This window comes from Drosophila persimilis, unplaced genomic scaffold (assembly GCF_003286085.1).
Source record: "Drosophila persimilis strain 14011-0111.01,24,50 unplaced genomic scaffold, DperRS2 tig00000766-arrow-arrow-pilon, whole genome shotgun sequence".
Lineage (NCBI taxonomy): Eukaryota > Metazoa > Arthropoda > Insecta > Diptera > Drosophilidae > Drosophila > Drosophila persimilis.
Window position 1 is genome coordinate 765767 of NW_020825350.1, and position 15657 is coordinate 781423.

The 15657-nt window shown below is 45.2% G+C and overlaps 1 protein-coding gene across 1 annotated transcript in view; it reads left to right on the forward strand.

The window, feature by feature from the left end:
* The first annotated feature begins 3911 nt into the window (after positions 1 to 3911).
* Positions 3912 to 15657, forward strand: part of LOC6600387 (mucin-5AC) — a 30805-nt gene continuing 19059 nt past the window's right edge. Inside the window, exon 1 of the mRNA XM_026992619.1 lies at positions 3912 to 4098. Within this exon, the coding sequence (XP_026848420.1) occupies positions 4000 to 4098 (99 nt within the window). The 5' untranslated portion in view covers positions 3912 to 3999. The remainder of the gene's footprint in view (positions 4099 to 15657) is intronic.

Genomic DNA, 15657 nt, shown 5'->3' on the forward strand with positions numbered 1-15657 from the left:
AAACTGTTGCCTAAGTATTTAAAGACTTTCTGAAAACTTATTCCTTAAATGACCAAATCACCCTTTTCGGAGCGGATCCCGAATCAATATAGGTACGTATCCATCCACTTGGACCTCTGGCCTTTATTCATGTCCATATAAACCAAGTATACGTACATACAAACATATGTAAATATTGATATTTTCCGCAATTTTGCAGCGAGCGAGTTGGGCAGATCCCAATACTGATGAATCGTCTTCCAGGCTTAGGCTGAGGCTTCAAGTCTATTAAGAACAATTCTACTATAAAAAGTTGAACACAATTTAAGATTAGTCCAAGAATTAATTAAATTTTACTCAATATTTAAAACGTTATAAAAATGTTATCAGCAGATAGTCCGAGTCCAGATTTCCTTTGGCTCCGGTCCTAGCTTTGTCTTTAATAACAAGATTGGTCTGGACTGTTGCTACTGCAGTGGCTTCACCAGCCAGTTGATGATCAAGGCATCCTGGCTCCTAGTGATGATCAAGGCATCAACTGGCTGAGGTTACCACTCCAGCAGCAACAGTAAAGAATAATTTTGTTCTTCAAGGCAAATTATTGTGAAGGTAATGTCGTCACGCGAATGCATCGCAAGGTGGCGTCGCTCTGCATTTCGTTCCGTGCTCCCACCTCCTTCAAAATTCCATCTGTCAAGGTCTTCAAATTGTCTTCCGCTTCTTGATGGGTGGTGTCGGTGGGTCCGAAGTATCAGAAGAATCGGTTGTTGCTGGCGTACCATTGGGGGCTGTGGTCCCATCGTTCTTCAGCAAGCAAAGATGTCGATCAACCAATTGAAAAATACTTTATTCACAAATACTCACAGAACCATCGGTGGAGATTCCTATGTCTGTTGAGAGTAGCAGCAAGAAGCTAACTATGGCTGAGAATTTCCATTTCAAATGGAATGGACCTGCAGTCTTATGAGCAGCAACCGTCTTTTAGTAGGTGCGCAAACTACAAGCAGCGCTATTTCATGGAATTACCCCACTAGTATATGTATGTATTTCATTATGTACAAGGTAAATGAACACATCAAATACCTACCACTTGCAGACGCTGAACATTTTCTTAATTGAATTCGAAGAATTGGCCGATCGTAGCACCACTGCGAAGCGGTGTTCCACACATTGCTGCACTGCGCTAAGCAGAAATATGTATACTTACAATGTGAACAAAAGAACAAGTCACAAACTACTGACTGAAACGAAGCGGGTGACTGTGTTATTTAAGAAATTCCAGAACGGTAAACAGGGTAGTGGCCTACTGCTTAAGGCTCTTACTAATGACCAAGACAGTGGAGGTAGCATGCAAAATTATATCTGCCTCTGTTATGTTTTTTCAGTGAGGCAGATGCAGTTGAATTTTCATTTGTGTACCCTCTATCCGAGGTATGTTTAATTCGAGTAGGTATCTGCATATGCTTTTCCGTCCGTCGTGTTTGTAGTACAAGCCTCAGAGATTATAAGAGATATTGTAGCCGGATTTTATGTGCAGGTTGCTGTGGTGTCACACTGAATCATGTTTGTTTCAAGGTTTTGTCTCTCTCCCCTTCGCTTAATAAAACAGGTAAAATTTGTAGCAAGCAGAATTTTGGTGTTACGAGAAAACCAAAAGCGCAGAATCATTGAGAATGATCATACATATGTACATACATATCTACCATATCTACCATATCTACCATATCTACAAGCCTACGGAACTAAACCAGCCCTTTGCTTAACTATTTTCAATTGAGTTTTCGCATTTTAATTGCAAGCGATGCTCGGTTTTCATATGAAATTTCATAGAACAAATCAAAAGCTTTTGAGGATCGGTGAATTTCAATTAAACAAGAAATGAATTTCGATTGCATTTTTACGTTTATTTGGCGTTTTTATATTATGGTTCCCATCATTATAGACATTCTGTACCATTCTGTCACTGCTAGTATGAGTATTTCTGAACACCTGAATTCATGGGTTTCAGCTGTTTCAATTGCAGGGCATCTCTATGCTCAGGGAAAACATATGAGACTCTGCAATAATCATAATGGACTCGTCTTTCTTTTTGCTTAGTCGTCGCACAGCAGTGGTACTGTATCTATCTGTACAGATTAATTTCAATCCATTTTCGAAAAAGACATGCACATATGTCATACAACTTTTACTAAAATATGTAGTCAAATTCAATATCGTAGTTCATCTTCTCAAAGGACGATATATCTATGCCCTTATATTAAAACGAATATCTTAAGCTAGTTTGCATGTGTGCATACGAGTATATGGAGTGCTACTTACCGGCTAACATACGCGTCCAGGCCTACTGAGCAGCGCCTCGCATTTCCATTTGGAAGCTACGTGCGCCATTAAGTCGTCGAAGTAGCGCTAATGGAGGATTGGCTGCTACGAGAGCGCATCGGAATCATTAGGAATGGTATTAAAGGGGCTTAAGAAGCTTCGGCTCCGAACAACAGGAGAAGCAAGCACAAAAGGAGAAGCTGAAGGACAACGTCCTGTCTTCCGTGCCACGACAGGGTAAATAACCATTAGGTATAAGCATGGGACGAATATGGAATACCCTCTTTGATTTGGATGGTGTTCAATGAAGGAGGATACTTGTATTCTCCCAGTGTCTGTGATCCACCGTATTGAAGTGTATGCGGAATAGTTTGTCAGGATGTGGATAAAACCCGGAGAGTGTGGCAGGACAAGTGTAATCCGTAAACTACGAAACTACGGTAACGACAGCGACATTGGAAGGGAACGTGGACAGGGAAATCGGAGAAGCGAAATGTGTGGATGGATGATAGAAATGGGAGTGAAATGGGCTTGGCCAGGGATTATGCCACTGAAACTTATAGAAGTGAAATCGAGCGCGTAAAGTTTAAGTGGCGGCCATTGTCCACCTCGAACACATTTCTAATTATAGTGCCAGCTAGGAAATCAGAGAGGGAGAGAGAGACAGAGAGAAAGAGAGTGGGGTGGATCGGTATGGGTTGGGTGTGGACTGTCTTGGGAGTGGTGCGGCAAGGTCAGACACAGCAGGGAATATAGTAAGAAGGAAAAACTAACCAAAAACGTCCAAACAAATCAGGCAAAAAAAAAAGAAATGCTGCACAATGAAAGCATTACGGCTGGAGAGTCCTTGTCCGTGGCCGAGGCGGGAAGGGGGGAAGGAGTATGAGTTTTGGGGCAAGTGTCCTTGAGCATTTTGTGCCAAATGCCCCGAAGGAGGGGTAGAGGAAGAGCCCACCAGGAGCAAAGCTTAACATATACTTCAGGCGTGAAGCGGGCCACAGTCACGTACATTTTATAAACTCCATAGTGGCTCTAGCGCGCTCTCTCTTTCTGTCGCTCTTCGCCGAAAAGCTTTTTCGCTATTTCGTCCTTTCGCCCCATTTCGCCCCATTTCGCCCCATTTTGCCCCATTTCGCCTTATTTCGCTGCGTCTGGCCCAAGCAAGGCGATGGCGGACATTGAAAAGCAGCCGCTTCGCCGTCAAGGCGTCAGAACAATTCGTGCCGCGTGCGCGTTCGGTTCGTTTTCCGTGCTCGTCTCCTTCCTGCTCTTGGGTTCGCTCTATATCGTCCTCTTTTGGCTGGTTCCCGGTGCTGTGTCCATGTCCGTGTATGTCGGTGCCTGCTTGTGTGTGTCCGATTCCGACTCCGACTCCGATTCCGCTTGCGAGTGAAAGTAAACAAGCCGCAAAGGCGCCGGCAAATGTCCTTCCCCCGAACAACGCACAAGCACCAGTCATAGGGTGTAGAGCGGACCTGGGTGGAGAGAGGAGGGGCTGGCAGACAGCAGGCAAAACTATAAAAATACAAAAATAAAAAATATGAAATACGTATTTTTTACGTATTTCGTGGCGCTGCGTTAATGAAGAATTGCCTTTTGTTTTTTATAGTGAAAAATTAAAGAGCACTCGAAAAAGGTGGGAATCATTTGAGCAATCCACAAGTAAACAGTCGACAGAGAGGTTCTTTAAGCGCTGCGAGAATGTCGAGACCGCCGCAACAGTTCGGCCCCCGATGCTGGGTGATGCCGCTCCTGGGATTATACCTTCTCAGCCACGGTCTCCGTTGCGATGCACGTGCGGTAAGTGTTGAATCTCTATACCTCTACTTCCTGCTACTCCCTCTGGATGCCTCCCACTTCTTCTCCCGATTGGAGCCGTCGATAGCTATGACCGCTTGCAGATCGACGGATGTAGAACATACTAAGTCGCCAATCTGGCCCCGGTTCATGGCTACGTGGCTATGACTCTCAAGCTATCGGTTGGAATGCTGGTGGTTCTTGGTATTATTATGATATATTGTGTGTAGTATATGTGGGCTTTAAATTAACATTTACATCACTTGAGTTCTAATTTAATTTCCTTTTTCTGTCCTCACAAGTAACGAGTGCAGTAATAGAATAGAACGGTAATAGAATTGGCAACAGAAAAATATAACGGACAGCCAAGAAAGGGGGAGTAATAGGGCACATGAGAGATGAGCATCATATGAGGTTACTCTGATAATGATGTCGCTTGACCATAATTCTTCCTTTTATGGTGAAGAATGTTTCACAGATTTCAGTTAATATTATAACTGTAAACGAGAGTCGTTTTGGGAATGTTTTCAGTAAATGTTGTTCTGGAGTGGGTATTTTTCCCATTTTTGTGCTATTCAGAAACATTTTTATGAAGATGGAACAATTTGAAGATGTGCAATGTGGATAGAAATAGTAACTTAAACTGCACGTTTTACGTGGATACACATTCAACGCCTGTTGGGGCACTTTGTAGATGGAATATGAATGAAATGAAGGGATCTTGGAATGGTTATTGTGGTACCTTTTTAATGGATTTTTGGTAGTATTGTAATTGTAAGGACTAATTGGTTGTCCGCCAATGCAGATGCCCATCTAAAGTGGCAGATTGTTAAGTCCACTCCGCACCCAAGGAACCTTAGATATCCTTATTGCAAGGGACAATTCCAGCTTTCATTGAAAGTAATCTCTCTTAATTTAAAGAATGAATTGCGGTTGCTTAGCAGGCAAATGGTAAATGGTAAATGGTGAATGGAGTCCGTGGGACCAGACGGGACTAAGTGCTGGACATAGTAGGCCACAGCAATTTAGAGCGAGAGCTGGGAATACAAAGAACTTGTCTGACCTGACCATCGCTTGCCCCAAATTTATATGCGCAAAGTTGCGACTGTGTCCGAGGGTAAATCAAAAATGTGAAACCCTTTGGTTAGCAAGAAAAAGTTTGTTTTATTTCGGTTGGTGTTGGTTTGAGGCGGGGTTTGAGGGGGGTCCGTGGCTCCAAAACAGCGACGTCATCGGTGTCCCATCCCCTTGTTCATTCCCTTGTTTTGGTCTTGCTCCTCAGTTTATCCTTTCACTGGTCCACAGTCCCCAGTCCCAGTCCCATCCTCAGGCTTATTTTCATTCCATATCATCCTTCCATCTGAGTTCAGTCGGTCTCCGGCTAGCCAATTCCATTTTTCTTTGCTGCGTTGTTGCGTTGTTGCGGCTGTTGCTGTTGCTCTTGTTGCTGCTGGTGCCTCTCTCTCTGCTGCTGCTGACTGGTTGTCCACCCGCCCGTAAGCGCTGCGAAATGAATAATTTCAGAGAATTTACTACACAATTTTATTCATATAAATCACAAATTAAATAAGTTTTTACGAGGTTGTTCAGCGGTTGCAGCCCACTACAGAACTTGTTTGTGTTCTCATTCTCGACGTTTGTTTGTTTATTTGTTTGCCTGCTCTCTCCCCTCTCCCCGTTCGGACCAACTTGGGTCGCTGTTCTGGATCCTGGATCCTGGATCCCGGGCCGGGGTCTGGGTTTGGGTCTGGGTTTTGGTGGCCTGGATGGATTGCCGTAGCCCCAGCTAGTGACTATTGGCCAGGGGCTAGGGACTACACTTGCTTGAGGGTTACTTTTATGGCTGTGTAATTTTTTTGTTGGCCTTTTTATTTATGCTTATTATCGTGATTGCTATTGCCCCGTAGACCGAGCCAGAGCAACAGCAACAGCAACAGCGACAGCAACGGCAACGGCAATAATAACTGGAACCGAACCGCAGTGGGGGAGCACTGAAGGAGGCGCCAGTTACCTAGTGCCCCGACACACACAATGGATTCTTGTCCCGACTCGGAGTCGAGTCCGTTGTTCTGTTTTGGCGGCAATTCGCAGTTCAGGTGGAACAAGCACAAGCACAAATGATTACGGTTGGTTTCACCTGGAGCAATTTATGAGGCTGGCAGCGAAACGGAAAGGAAAGCGATCTGGGATTGCGCGTCCCCCAAGAACAATTTCAATTGTGTGGGTCCCAATTGCATGAGATATATGGGGTAGATCCGAGCGGCAAGAAGCACTCTTCACAGCCATAAAAATGCATACAAATAGGAGTACATGCATCAAAGCAGACCATTTCTGCCCGCTCAATCATTGTATTAATTGCCGTAAAGGAACGGAATTACAAAACAAAACTTGTTTCCCGACTAATCGTCCTTTTTTAGCTTTTTAGCCGTTCGATTCTGATCAAAAGTATTGAAAACTTATAATCATAATTCGCATGTATTGTAAAGAAGCAAGAGCAAAGAAGGAAGTGCCAAGGACCTGATCTTATCTGGTTGTTTGAAGGGGCTTCAGAGAATTGAACTTTCCAGCTAACAATCAAGGCTGCCAACTTGCTGATGTCTTATAAGAAAAAACCAAAAAATACACAGCATAGTTTTTTATTGAATGAAGCACTTAAAATTTGTACAGGAATTTCTTTTACAGCGACAGCATGTGAACATAGTTCATTCGCTTTTTATACAAACGTGTACGAAAAAGGATGTGTACAGGGATTACAGCTACCAATCGTATTATTTGCCCTATGCACACATCATTGGCATTCTTTCTCTTCTAGGGCTCTTCTAGGCCCGTTCTGTTGGGTTTAACGAAAATGAATCAGCGGGCACGCAATTTAATTTTATTAACATACTCGTATTACTCACTTTAGTTCGAATGGAGGCATATTTTATTTGTTGACCACTTGTCATATGGCCGCCACCAGCATTTTTTGTGGTGTGAAGCCATATTCGAGGGTCTTCGATACGCAAAGGCAGTAGTCGTTGTGTGTACCGGCTCGGCCATTGCAAATGCTCCTTATTACACGATTAAATCGTTGCATAATTAACAAATAACTGAAATCCTTATTTATTTAACGTTCTAAGCAGCGTAAGTATGGCGCTCGAAATGGTCGTCTAAGTTAAAACTCTGTGCCACCTGGGAGTTATAGGAGAATAACGACTCGAAGTCAAGAACATTATCACTCAATCTGTGTTGTGATGAGAACCATTTTGACATTATGCCATATTCATACTCAAAGCGCGTTTGTGAATATGAGCCAAAAGGCAAACTACAAATGAAGTATGATAATTATATTTTGTGTATGACAAATTATGTGTGCTTTAAACGTTTTTTAATTCGATTTTACAAAAGCTAAACGACAGCAGAAACGACGCATTTTGAAGAATTTGTTTTAACTTTGTTACATTTTGAATTAAAATTGTAGCCATCCACTTACACAGAACTGGCGCTTAGATTTCTGTGGCTGTACGAGATACTCGTACTCGAGATACCTTGTGCCAACTTATTTCCTTAATACTCGTACAAATTACATAGGAATCGCTTGCGTCTTTAAGATCGAAGGGAGAGCTCTGCGGAGCGTAGCATCTCGTTTGGGTAGGGATTTATCTGGGATTTACCAGGCATACGGCTGCGAGTATACACTCTCAATCATTTATCACTTATTTCTCCACTTTGCTGGGGAGGGACAAGCACGAGTTGCTGTTGCTTTGGTTTTCTGTTCCTGTCTTCAATTCTATTTTTTGTGCTTCGGGTTAGTCTAGTGGTCTGGTGGAGAGAAGGGTGGTAAAATGTTGCCTGGGCGCCCCTTAATTTGCATACGAGGGGGTTTGGGGAGGCGCTTCCATGCAGATGCATTAATAATGTAACATTAACAGGGGCAGATGTGATCCTAGTGAGAGGAAGATAAACAATGCGGAACGAACGCCTTAGTCGTTCAAATGGGATGACAAGAGATGAGCCGAGACTCTCGGCAAATTGTCCCGCCGTTGGCCTCCATTCATTGCCGGTCCATTCAATGATGTTACATGCGGCTCCATTCCATTCCATTCCATTCCCTTCCATCCCGTTCCGTTCCGCTCGTCTCTTATTCATGGCATTCACGTGCGGTTGACACGTGATTCACGAGACGTGAAAGCAATTTACGATATGGCCGCCGCCGCAACAATGAGCAATTAATCATGCCACAGCCAGAGACTGTTCGCTCATCGCCCATCGCACATCGCCCATATCCACAGCCACAGTCCAAGGGCAACTCCAACTCCAGCTACTGCTCCTGTTTCAGATTCACTTTCAGGCAGAAGCAGACCCAGACGCCTCTTCAAGGACGCCGCTACCGCCGCTACCGCCGCCGCCGGCCAAACGAAGGTCGACTGCAGACACACACCAATCGGAAGAAGGAAGCTGTGGAGATAAAGTGCGGTGGGGTAAAGAGTGAAAACAGAAAGCAAGTGAAAATAAATTCACGACCTTGAGCTGCATTTACCTACCACCTACCACCCATCGTCCAGGGCCAATACCCTGCTCTGTTCTGCTCCCGATTTCCCGACTATTTCTCACATCAAATCATAATTTATGGATGGCAATCAAAATTAGCTGTCCGCTGCGGATGCGGATGCGGATGTGAATGTTGATGCGGAGCTCGGCTTGGCCTGGCCAAAATGTTGCGCAGTCGCCCACATAATTATCGGTTTGATTTATGGCAGCATTTTCGCAGCCAATTACTTCGCACCCAAGCAATGCGGCACGGAATAAAATTTGTGTGTGTGAATGGGGCGGCAAGAAATGAAGAAATGGAACCGGAAGCCCCGGACACATCACATCACGGAATGTGGGCCGCGAACTACGGTGAGCTGACCTTTGTCCGAGCCCCGACTGGTTGGTTGGTTGGTAATTACCAACTCTGAAGCCGAGCGGAGGCATGAAAGCCCCACCGATTGCGATCTTTACAATGTGAGGTGATCCAGGCACTAGGTCCACCAACATCCTCCCGGTCAGGCCTTGAAGTTAATCAAACGGCCCCCTCAAAACAGATTGCTGGCATGGCTTGGGGATTGGGGAAATCAGCTTGTGCCACCTTGCAATATGCTTGCAAGGAGCCCTGTCATTCTTTGGGTCATGTGCCATGTGTCTTCCATTGGGGGCAGTCGAAGCCCAATGGTTGGCCGTATAAAAGGCTGCTCCTAGCAACGGACGGACAGATTGGCAGGAGCAAAAAAAGTCATAGTTAGACAGACAGATGGATGAACTGATGGATCCGAGGGCAGCGACTGATGTCAGAGACTGAGATGGACAGGTGGGTATCCAAACAGAGAATATCATCAACTGACAGATGGTCAGAAGACTTGTTCAGTGTCGGGCCCAGCTGGTAGATGCTAGATCGAAAATTAAAGTGCCAAGGTATTTCCATAATGCCATTTTGCAGCCCGGATAGCCCCGGAAATGTGTTGTCCGGTATGGGTGCTTTCTTATATTCCTCCAGATAGTTGACGTTGAAGTGTTAATTTATGTTTAATTCATGAAATTAGCCTCGTGTCCTGTGTCGACTCGGAAGTTTTCAGCACGGACAGAACAAGCACACGTCTGTGCTCTTCCTCTGGCGCCTGCCAACTTCCGGATAATTGTGTTATCTTCGCTTTAAATTAACCCGGCACTGAAGCTGGCCATTGAAAAGTTGAAAACTGTCTGCATTCAGCTGCACCGGACGATTGCTGGCAGCAGACAAAGTTTCCCGGGAAATGTTTTTGGTGTCAGAGACAGAACCAGACCCAGACCCAGAGCCATAGCCAGAGACAGAGTTTAGGGATGCAGGGATGTGCTGACGCTTCGTTTGGGACAATCAGGGTTAATCGGAGTTCGATTCCTTAAGGACTCTTACAAATTTTACTTACTCTCTTGCAACAGTACTGTGGCACCAGACCTTTTGGTGCTATCCATCGATTTTATTTATACGAGTATATAGCTTTGAAATGAGTCCTGTCCATTAACACCCAACTCCTTCACGCACAATATTTTAGATACGAGTGTGATGGATATGGATATCCTGGGTATCTTCATGAGCTATAATGATTCATTCTCAATTTCCGTTCGGGAGATCCCACTCTTATTTAATTCGCTCCCAATTTATGTAAGTTTCTATGAGGTTTATGAAACGATTCATTCTCAATTTACAATTCTTTGTCTTATATTATACCCACTTCGAGTATTCTCCTCCTTTTGCCACACTCATCGCATTCCACAAGGACTGTCACGGCCTAACCGAAGAGCAGATAACCGGATTAAACCGGCAACCACAACAGCAACAGCAACAGCAACAGCAACTCCATCAGATCCTAGGGCCCGTTGGGCACTGTTTATGGTCGGCTGCGGTCACCTGTGCAATTCCCGACTGTTGACAAACGTAATTAAGAAACTGTTAGGCCAGGTGAGCATGCAGGAAGGCCAGACGGAGAGCACGGATCCGGCCAGGGTGGGGTTACGCAAATGTTTGCCATCCGCAACGGATATCTACACACAGATACACACTACACTACAGGGCTGCATGTGTTCTTGTGTGCGTGTACGTGTGCGTGAATGTGTTTGTGGATGGACATACATGTGCTTATGTACATAGGTAAAGGACGATAAATAATAGTTTTGCTCGGGAGCCAATGTACGTGTGGGCTTAAGCATATTATAAGCAGAGATTGCTTGGAAGAAGCTCAGTATTAAAGGTCATTAAATAAATAAATTTTCTAAACACCGACAACGACAATGGAGGCTAATTAGGTCAAATCTCAAAGAAAGCATTCAAGGGCTTAAGAGTCGATTAAAAAGCCTGTTTTGCCTAGGACTTGGTCATCTACAGGAGTCCTAAAAATGTGCTCTGAGAAGTACTCTTTAGGATGCAACGATCGGGGATCCCCATCTTCTTCTACTTAGAATGTGGTAAAAGTGCAGTTATAATTCCGTTACCTCCTATCCGTTATTACCCATACGCTTCCCTGCGGTTTTTACATTTTTGGGCGGGGAGGCGGAGGCATCCTTCGGTGGAGCAATTCCTTTTACCCACACCTAGCACATTCCTTGTAAGTTGTGAGGGATTGCGACTACCTTCCCCAAGTGCGGATCTTCCCAACTGGTGCAAGGATATGGCACACAGTGTGCTATTGAGTTGAAAATGTGCAAGTAATGAAGCAATTGGCACGTGGACGTGCTATACGCCCTTCTCCGAGCCCCTCCACCCTCCACTACCAGCCCCATGTACCCTTTTTGTGTACCATACCCGTAGCCCCCACCAAATCCATTTGAGCGATGCCAGCGAGTGCCAGCGAGTGCCAGGGCATTGTCTTTTGTTCGGCTCTCGCGTGGTAATCAACTCGATTGCCACCACGCCACGCCCTCCATCACCCCCGACCTTAGCACTGTCAAGCCCCCTCCCAAGCCCCTTCCAGTTTTGCCCTTTGCTTTGACCTCATTTGGTGAGGGCTGGGGTGGGGGTGGGGCTGGAGGTGTTGTGTGGTGTGTGGGGGACTGAGGTTTGTCCTTCGCTGCTTTTCCTGAATGCGGGCAAACGCAGTCGCATTCGCAATGGATTCTTTGTGTCCGCTGTCGTTTCATCATCATCCTCCTTGCCTACCTCCCCTTCCCTAAAGGACAAAAAGAGAGTCCCGCTTTCCCTTTGGCCTCGCCTCGTCCGCCCTCCTCGCTGCAGCACTTCCCCCCCTGTGTATCCTTGTGCTCCTTTTGTTTGGGGGCGCTGCACGCCTCGTTATGCACAAACAAAGCGTTTTCGCTTCCATTTAGCAGCAAATTAGAAGCTGATGCTTTGAGGTCCTGCCACGTCCCCAAAAGGTGGTGGGATGCTGACAGAAGGTGGGTGGGGCTCTCAGGCAGCTCAGGTGGGAAGCATGTGATAGCCGCATGGGATGGCGCTGAGCCACCAAAACGAAAACTGAATAAAAAACTTGCAAAAAAGATTACATTGCGAATTAATTAACAGTAAATAAAAGTGCTCCCTCCCCCACATGTGTGCGTGTGTGTTACATGTCGTGTGTTGTGTGTGTATTTTTAATCACTAAATCGCAGAGAGAGAGAGAGAGTGAGAGAGATATGGAGAGAGACAGAAAGATAACTGCAAAAGAGGGCGGATGGGACGCTCGGGATGAGGACCAGCAGCACCACCATCAGTAGCAGCTGCCACAGCAATGAAGGCTGATTAATTTCAGAACATTTCATGATGGCCAGAAACTTTGACCCGGGCATATAACGATTTATGGCATGACCCTTCGATGATACTCGTTACAACCACAAGCTCATTGTACTGGAGCTGGCGCTAGGGCTCGGGCTCGGGCTGGGGCTGGAGCTGGGGCCGAGGCCGGGGCCGGGGCCGGGGCCGGGCACTTTGTGCACTGAGAGAACTGAGAGTACAGTACAACCTACTAACTATTAATATCATGACCTACGAAAGGGGGAATGTATTTTATGTTGAAACCACAGTTACACGGGTGGCATAGTGGTGTGGTGCCGAAATCGCAGCGCTCGACGACACGTTCTGACTGATTTGTCTGTCTCTCTCGCACGCACTCTTCGTCGTATCGTTCAATGTTAGCGCCGTCTGCCGGAGGAGAGCCATGACTCGCGGACTTAGCATAGAACTCATACAGTGCCTTACTTGCCCCTACTAAAATACGTCCAATTGCTTCTCGCGACCCACTTCACAAAAAACACTGGGAGCTTAAAAAGGCCAAAGGCAGGCAAAAACGAAAAATCATTGACGGCGGTAATTCATCATGAGTTGTTTTTATTGTTTCTCAAAACAAAAACAAAAGTCTCATGAGTAAGTTTCCTAGGGACCGCAAACTTTCTCATTTCATTAAACATGAATCAGTCTATAAAATAAAAATTACTTCATCAAAGTCGGAAAGTTGGTTAAAAAAAGATATGGCGGTTTTAGTTTTGATAAATTTTAAACCAATTCCGTTGATCGGCCCTGCATATTGTGCTAAAAATCGACGTGTCAGACATATGTTTGCATACATATGTTTTTACATATATCGAGGATTATTTATGAAATATCTTGTAGCTTATCGATATACGTGCCATCACAATTCGCCATTACAAAGCAATACTTGGCCATTTTCAAGTTTTTTGTGCTCTCAGTGCTGACAAAATGATGAACCATAATGATAATTGACAAGGCCGATAATGAGAACGATAATGATGACGATGGCTGGTGCTGCTGATGAGCTTGAAAACCTCTTCGTACCTTCCTCTCCTTTTGTACCCCAGTTAATATCTTCTCATGCCCCATCTGAGGCTGTTGTTAAGACATTATCGTTCACTTGGGCATCATTGACAGCAAATGTTGGCCCATTAATCGAGGCATTTGCTTAGTGTTGCTGTTGCTAAGAGGGCCTGATTAAGTCGGCACACAGATACAGATGCAGGCACAGGGACACACACACACACATGAGGAGAGGATCGAATGTGTGTTAAACTTTTTTATGCCTTCAGGCCTTGTTTAATAATTGAACAATAAAGAACGAACGGCATTAAGTAATTTGTGTCGGTTAAGTCATAAAACTGACACACTCACACCCATAAAAAAACACTCTCTAAGTGTAAACACACACAGATACGCACACACAGACACACTTATGTATATGTATATGCATAAATTGTTAATTCTGTGCGCAAGTTTAATGAGTCGTTGGCATGAAAATTTCAAGTTTATTGCAAGCCCCCAATAAATTTTGGCCTGCGTGCCTGAGCTGAGCATTGAACTTAAGCCCCAGGAACTTTTCCTCCTTTCCTGTTTCCAACTTTCAGCTTCAGCACCCCATTCTCACCACACCACACCACCCCACACCACCCCACACCACCCCACACCACCCCTGGATGAGCCATTGATTCATGTTAATTAAATGTGACAAAAGTTGAGGAACTTTTCCTGGCTTTTTGCCTCTGGCTGCTCTCCTTTGTATCCTCCACTGCACACAATTTTCATTTGGCCATGTTGCGGTTACTTTATTGCCACTTTCCTTTTACCCCTTGTACCCGCCCTTACCGCCCTACCACATCGTCTTCGTCCTCCTCCTACAACACACATCTCCACTATAATGTGCGACATTTTCGATTGCGATCATCAGGCCAAAATGTTGCATAGGAAAAGTTTTTTCCCTTTTAATTAGAAATCGAATCGAATCCGCAAGCTGTCGAAGTTTTATCTATTCCCTGATATCGCTGGCTCCAGCAGGGGCTCAGCGGGGGCTCAGCGGGGGCTCAGCGGGGATGGAGCTTGAGGATGACCGGCTGCACTGGCACGGAATCCATATTGAGCTCAAAGCCCAGTCTCGGTAGGATTGCGACTTGGACTTGGGCTTGCTGTGCTCCCATCAGGGATAAGTTTATGCAACGATTGGCCATCGGCAACGTAATCCCAATTGGATGGTGGAGCTAGTGAGAGTAGGAAACGGAAACGGAAACTGAAAGAGAAACAAAAAGGAGAAGCCACTCATTCCGGTGCTGGATTAGCAACATTTTCTTGCTGAAAACTAAAATCTTTTGCAATGAAGTTTCTATCTCAAACTTTATGATATCGATGGTCCAAAAATTCTCTCTGGTCTTGTGTGCTTTTCCAACACTGGTGAACGAAATGTCACCTGCGCTTGCTACCACCAGATTCCACAGTGCTATCAGTCAATGCCTAGCACTTATCTGACAGTTTATCATATTGTGTGTTCCAACTGGACGGTTAACACAGGTCTTTGACAGCATAAAATCGATGAGACTGTGTAGATCCATAGTCTGCATAGATCCGCCCGTTCATACGGATACACGGCCTAGGATTAGGAGGGCGGTGCACTTTTTCAGAGTTATATTGACTTACTGGAGAGGTATACAGGAGGGGTTTACTTTACCATGCCATCGACCATGTTCAGGAGATTTTCGCAGCCGTAACGCCCTGAGCAAGTGCCACTTCCACCTCCTTTGGACTGCACAATTTGCATGTCTCGTTTCCTTCGATTCCCCGTCATTCTGCACTCTCACGGACTTTATTTTCGTCAATCAATTTGCATACTGCCTGCGTACAACGTGGACCGTGAAATCTCCCCCAAAAACTGCGCGACTAACTTCGGGCAATCATCTTGAGACCAGTTATATCTTAGTCCCTGACCTTCCCACCCCCTCTAACGCTAACGTTCCCATTGCTGTCGTCTTCCATCTGCATCTTCCAGTGGAGAGTTGCCCGCTGTCTGTTGTTTCAACTTCAATTATAAACTTTAAATGATTACGCCTCGGCTTCCACGACTTGCCTTGGCATATTTTTGTTGTGCTGTGCAGACCGGAAAGAAGAAAGTCCCTATGAGATTCCGTTGGTGAGGTGTACTGCATTTCGCCAGATGGTTGAAAATCACAAAGTCACAAGCGTCCTTCCCTCAAGCATCACATACCTCGGACTGTTTGCATATTACCATTTGTTTCGTGGCACTCTTACGAAGTTTTTTGACAGCTGCATTTATTATACCCGATACTCAAAATGAGTAT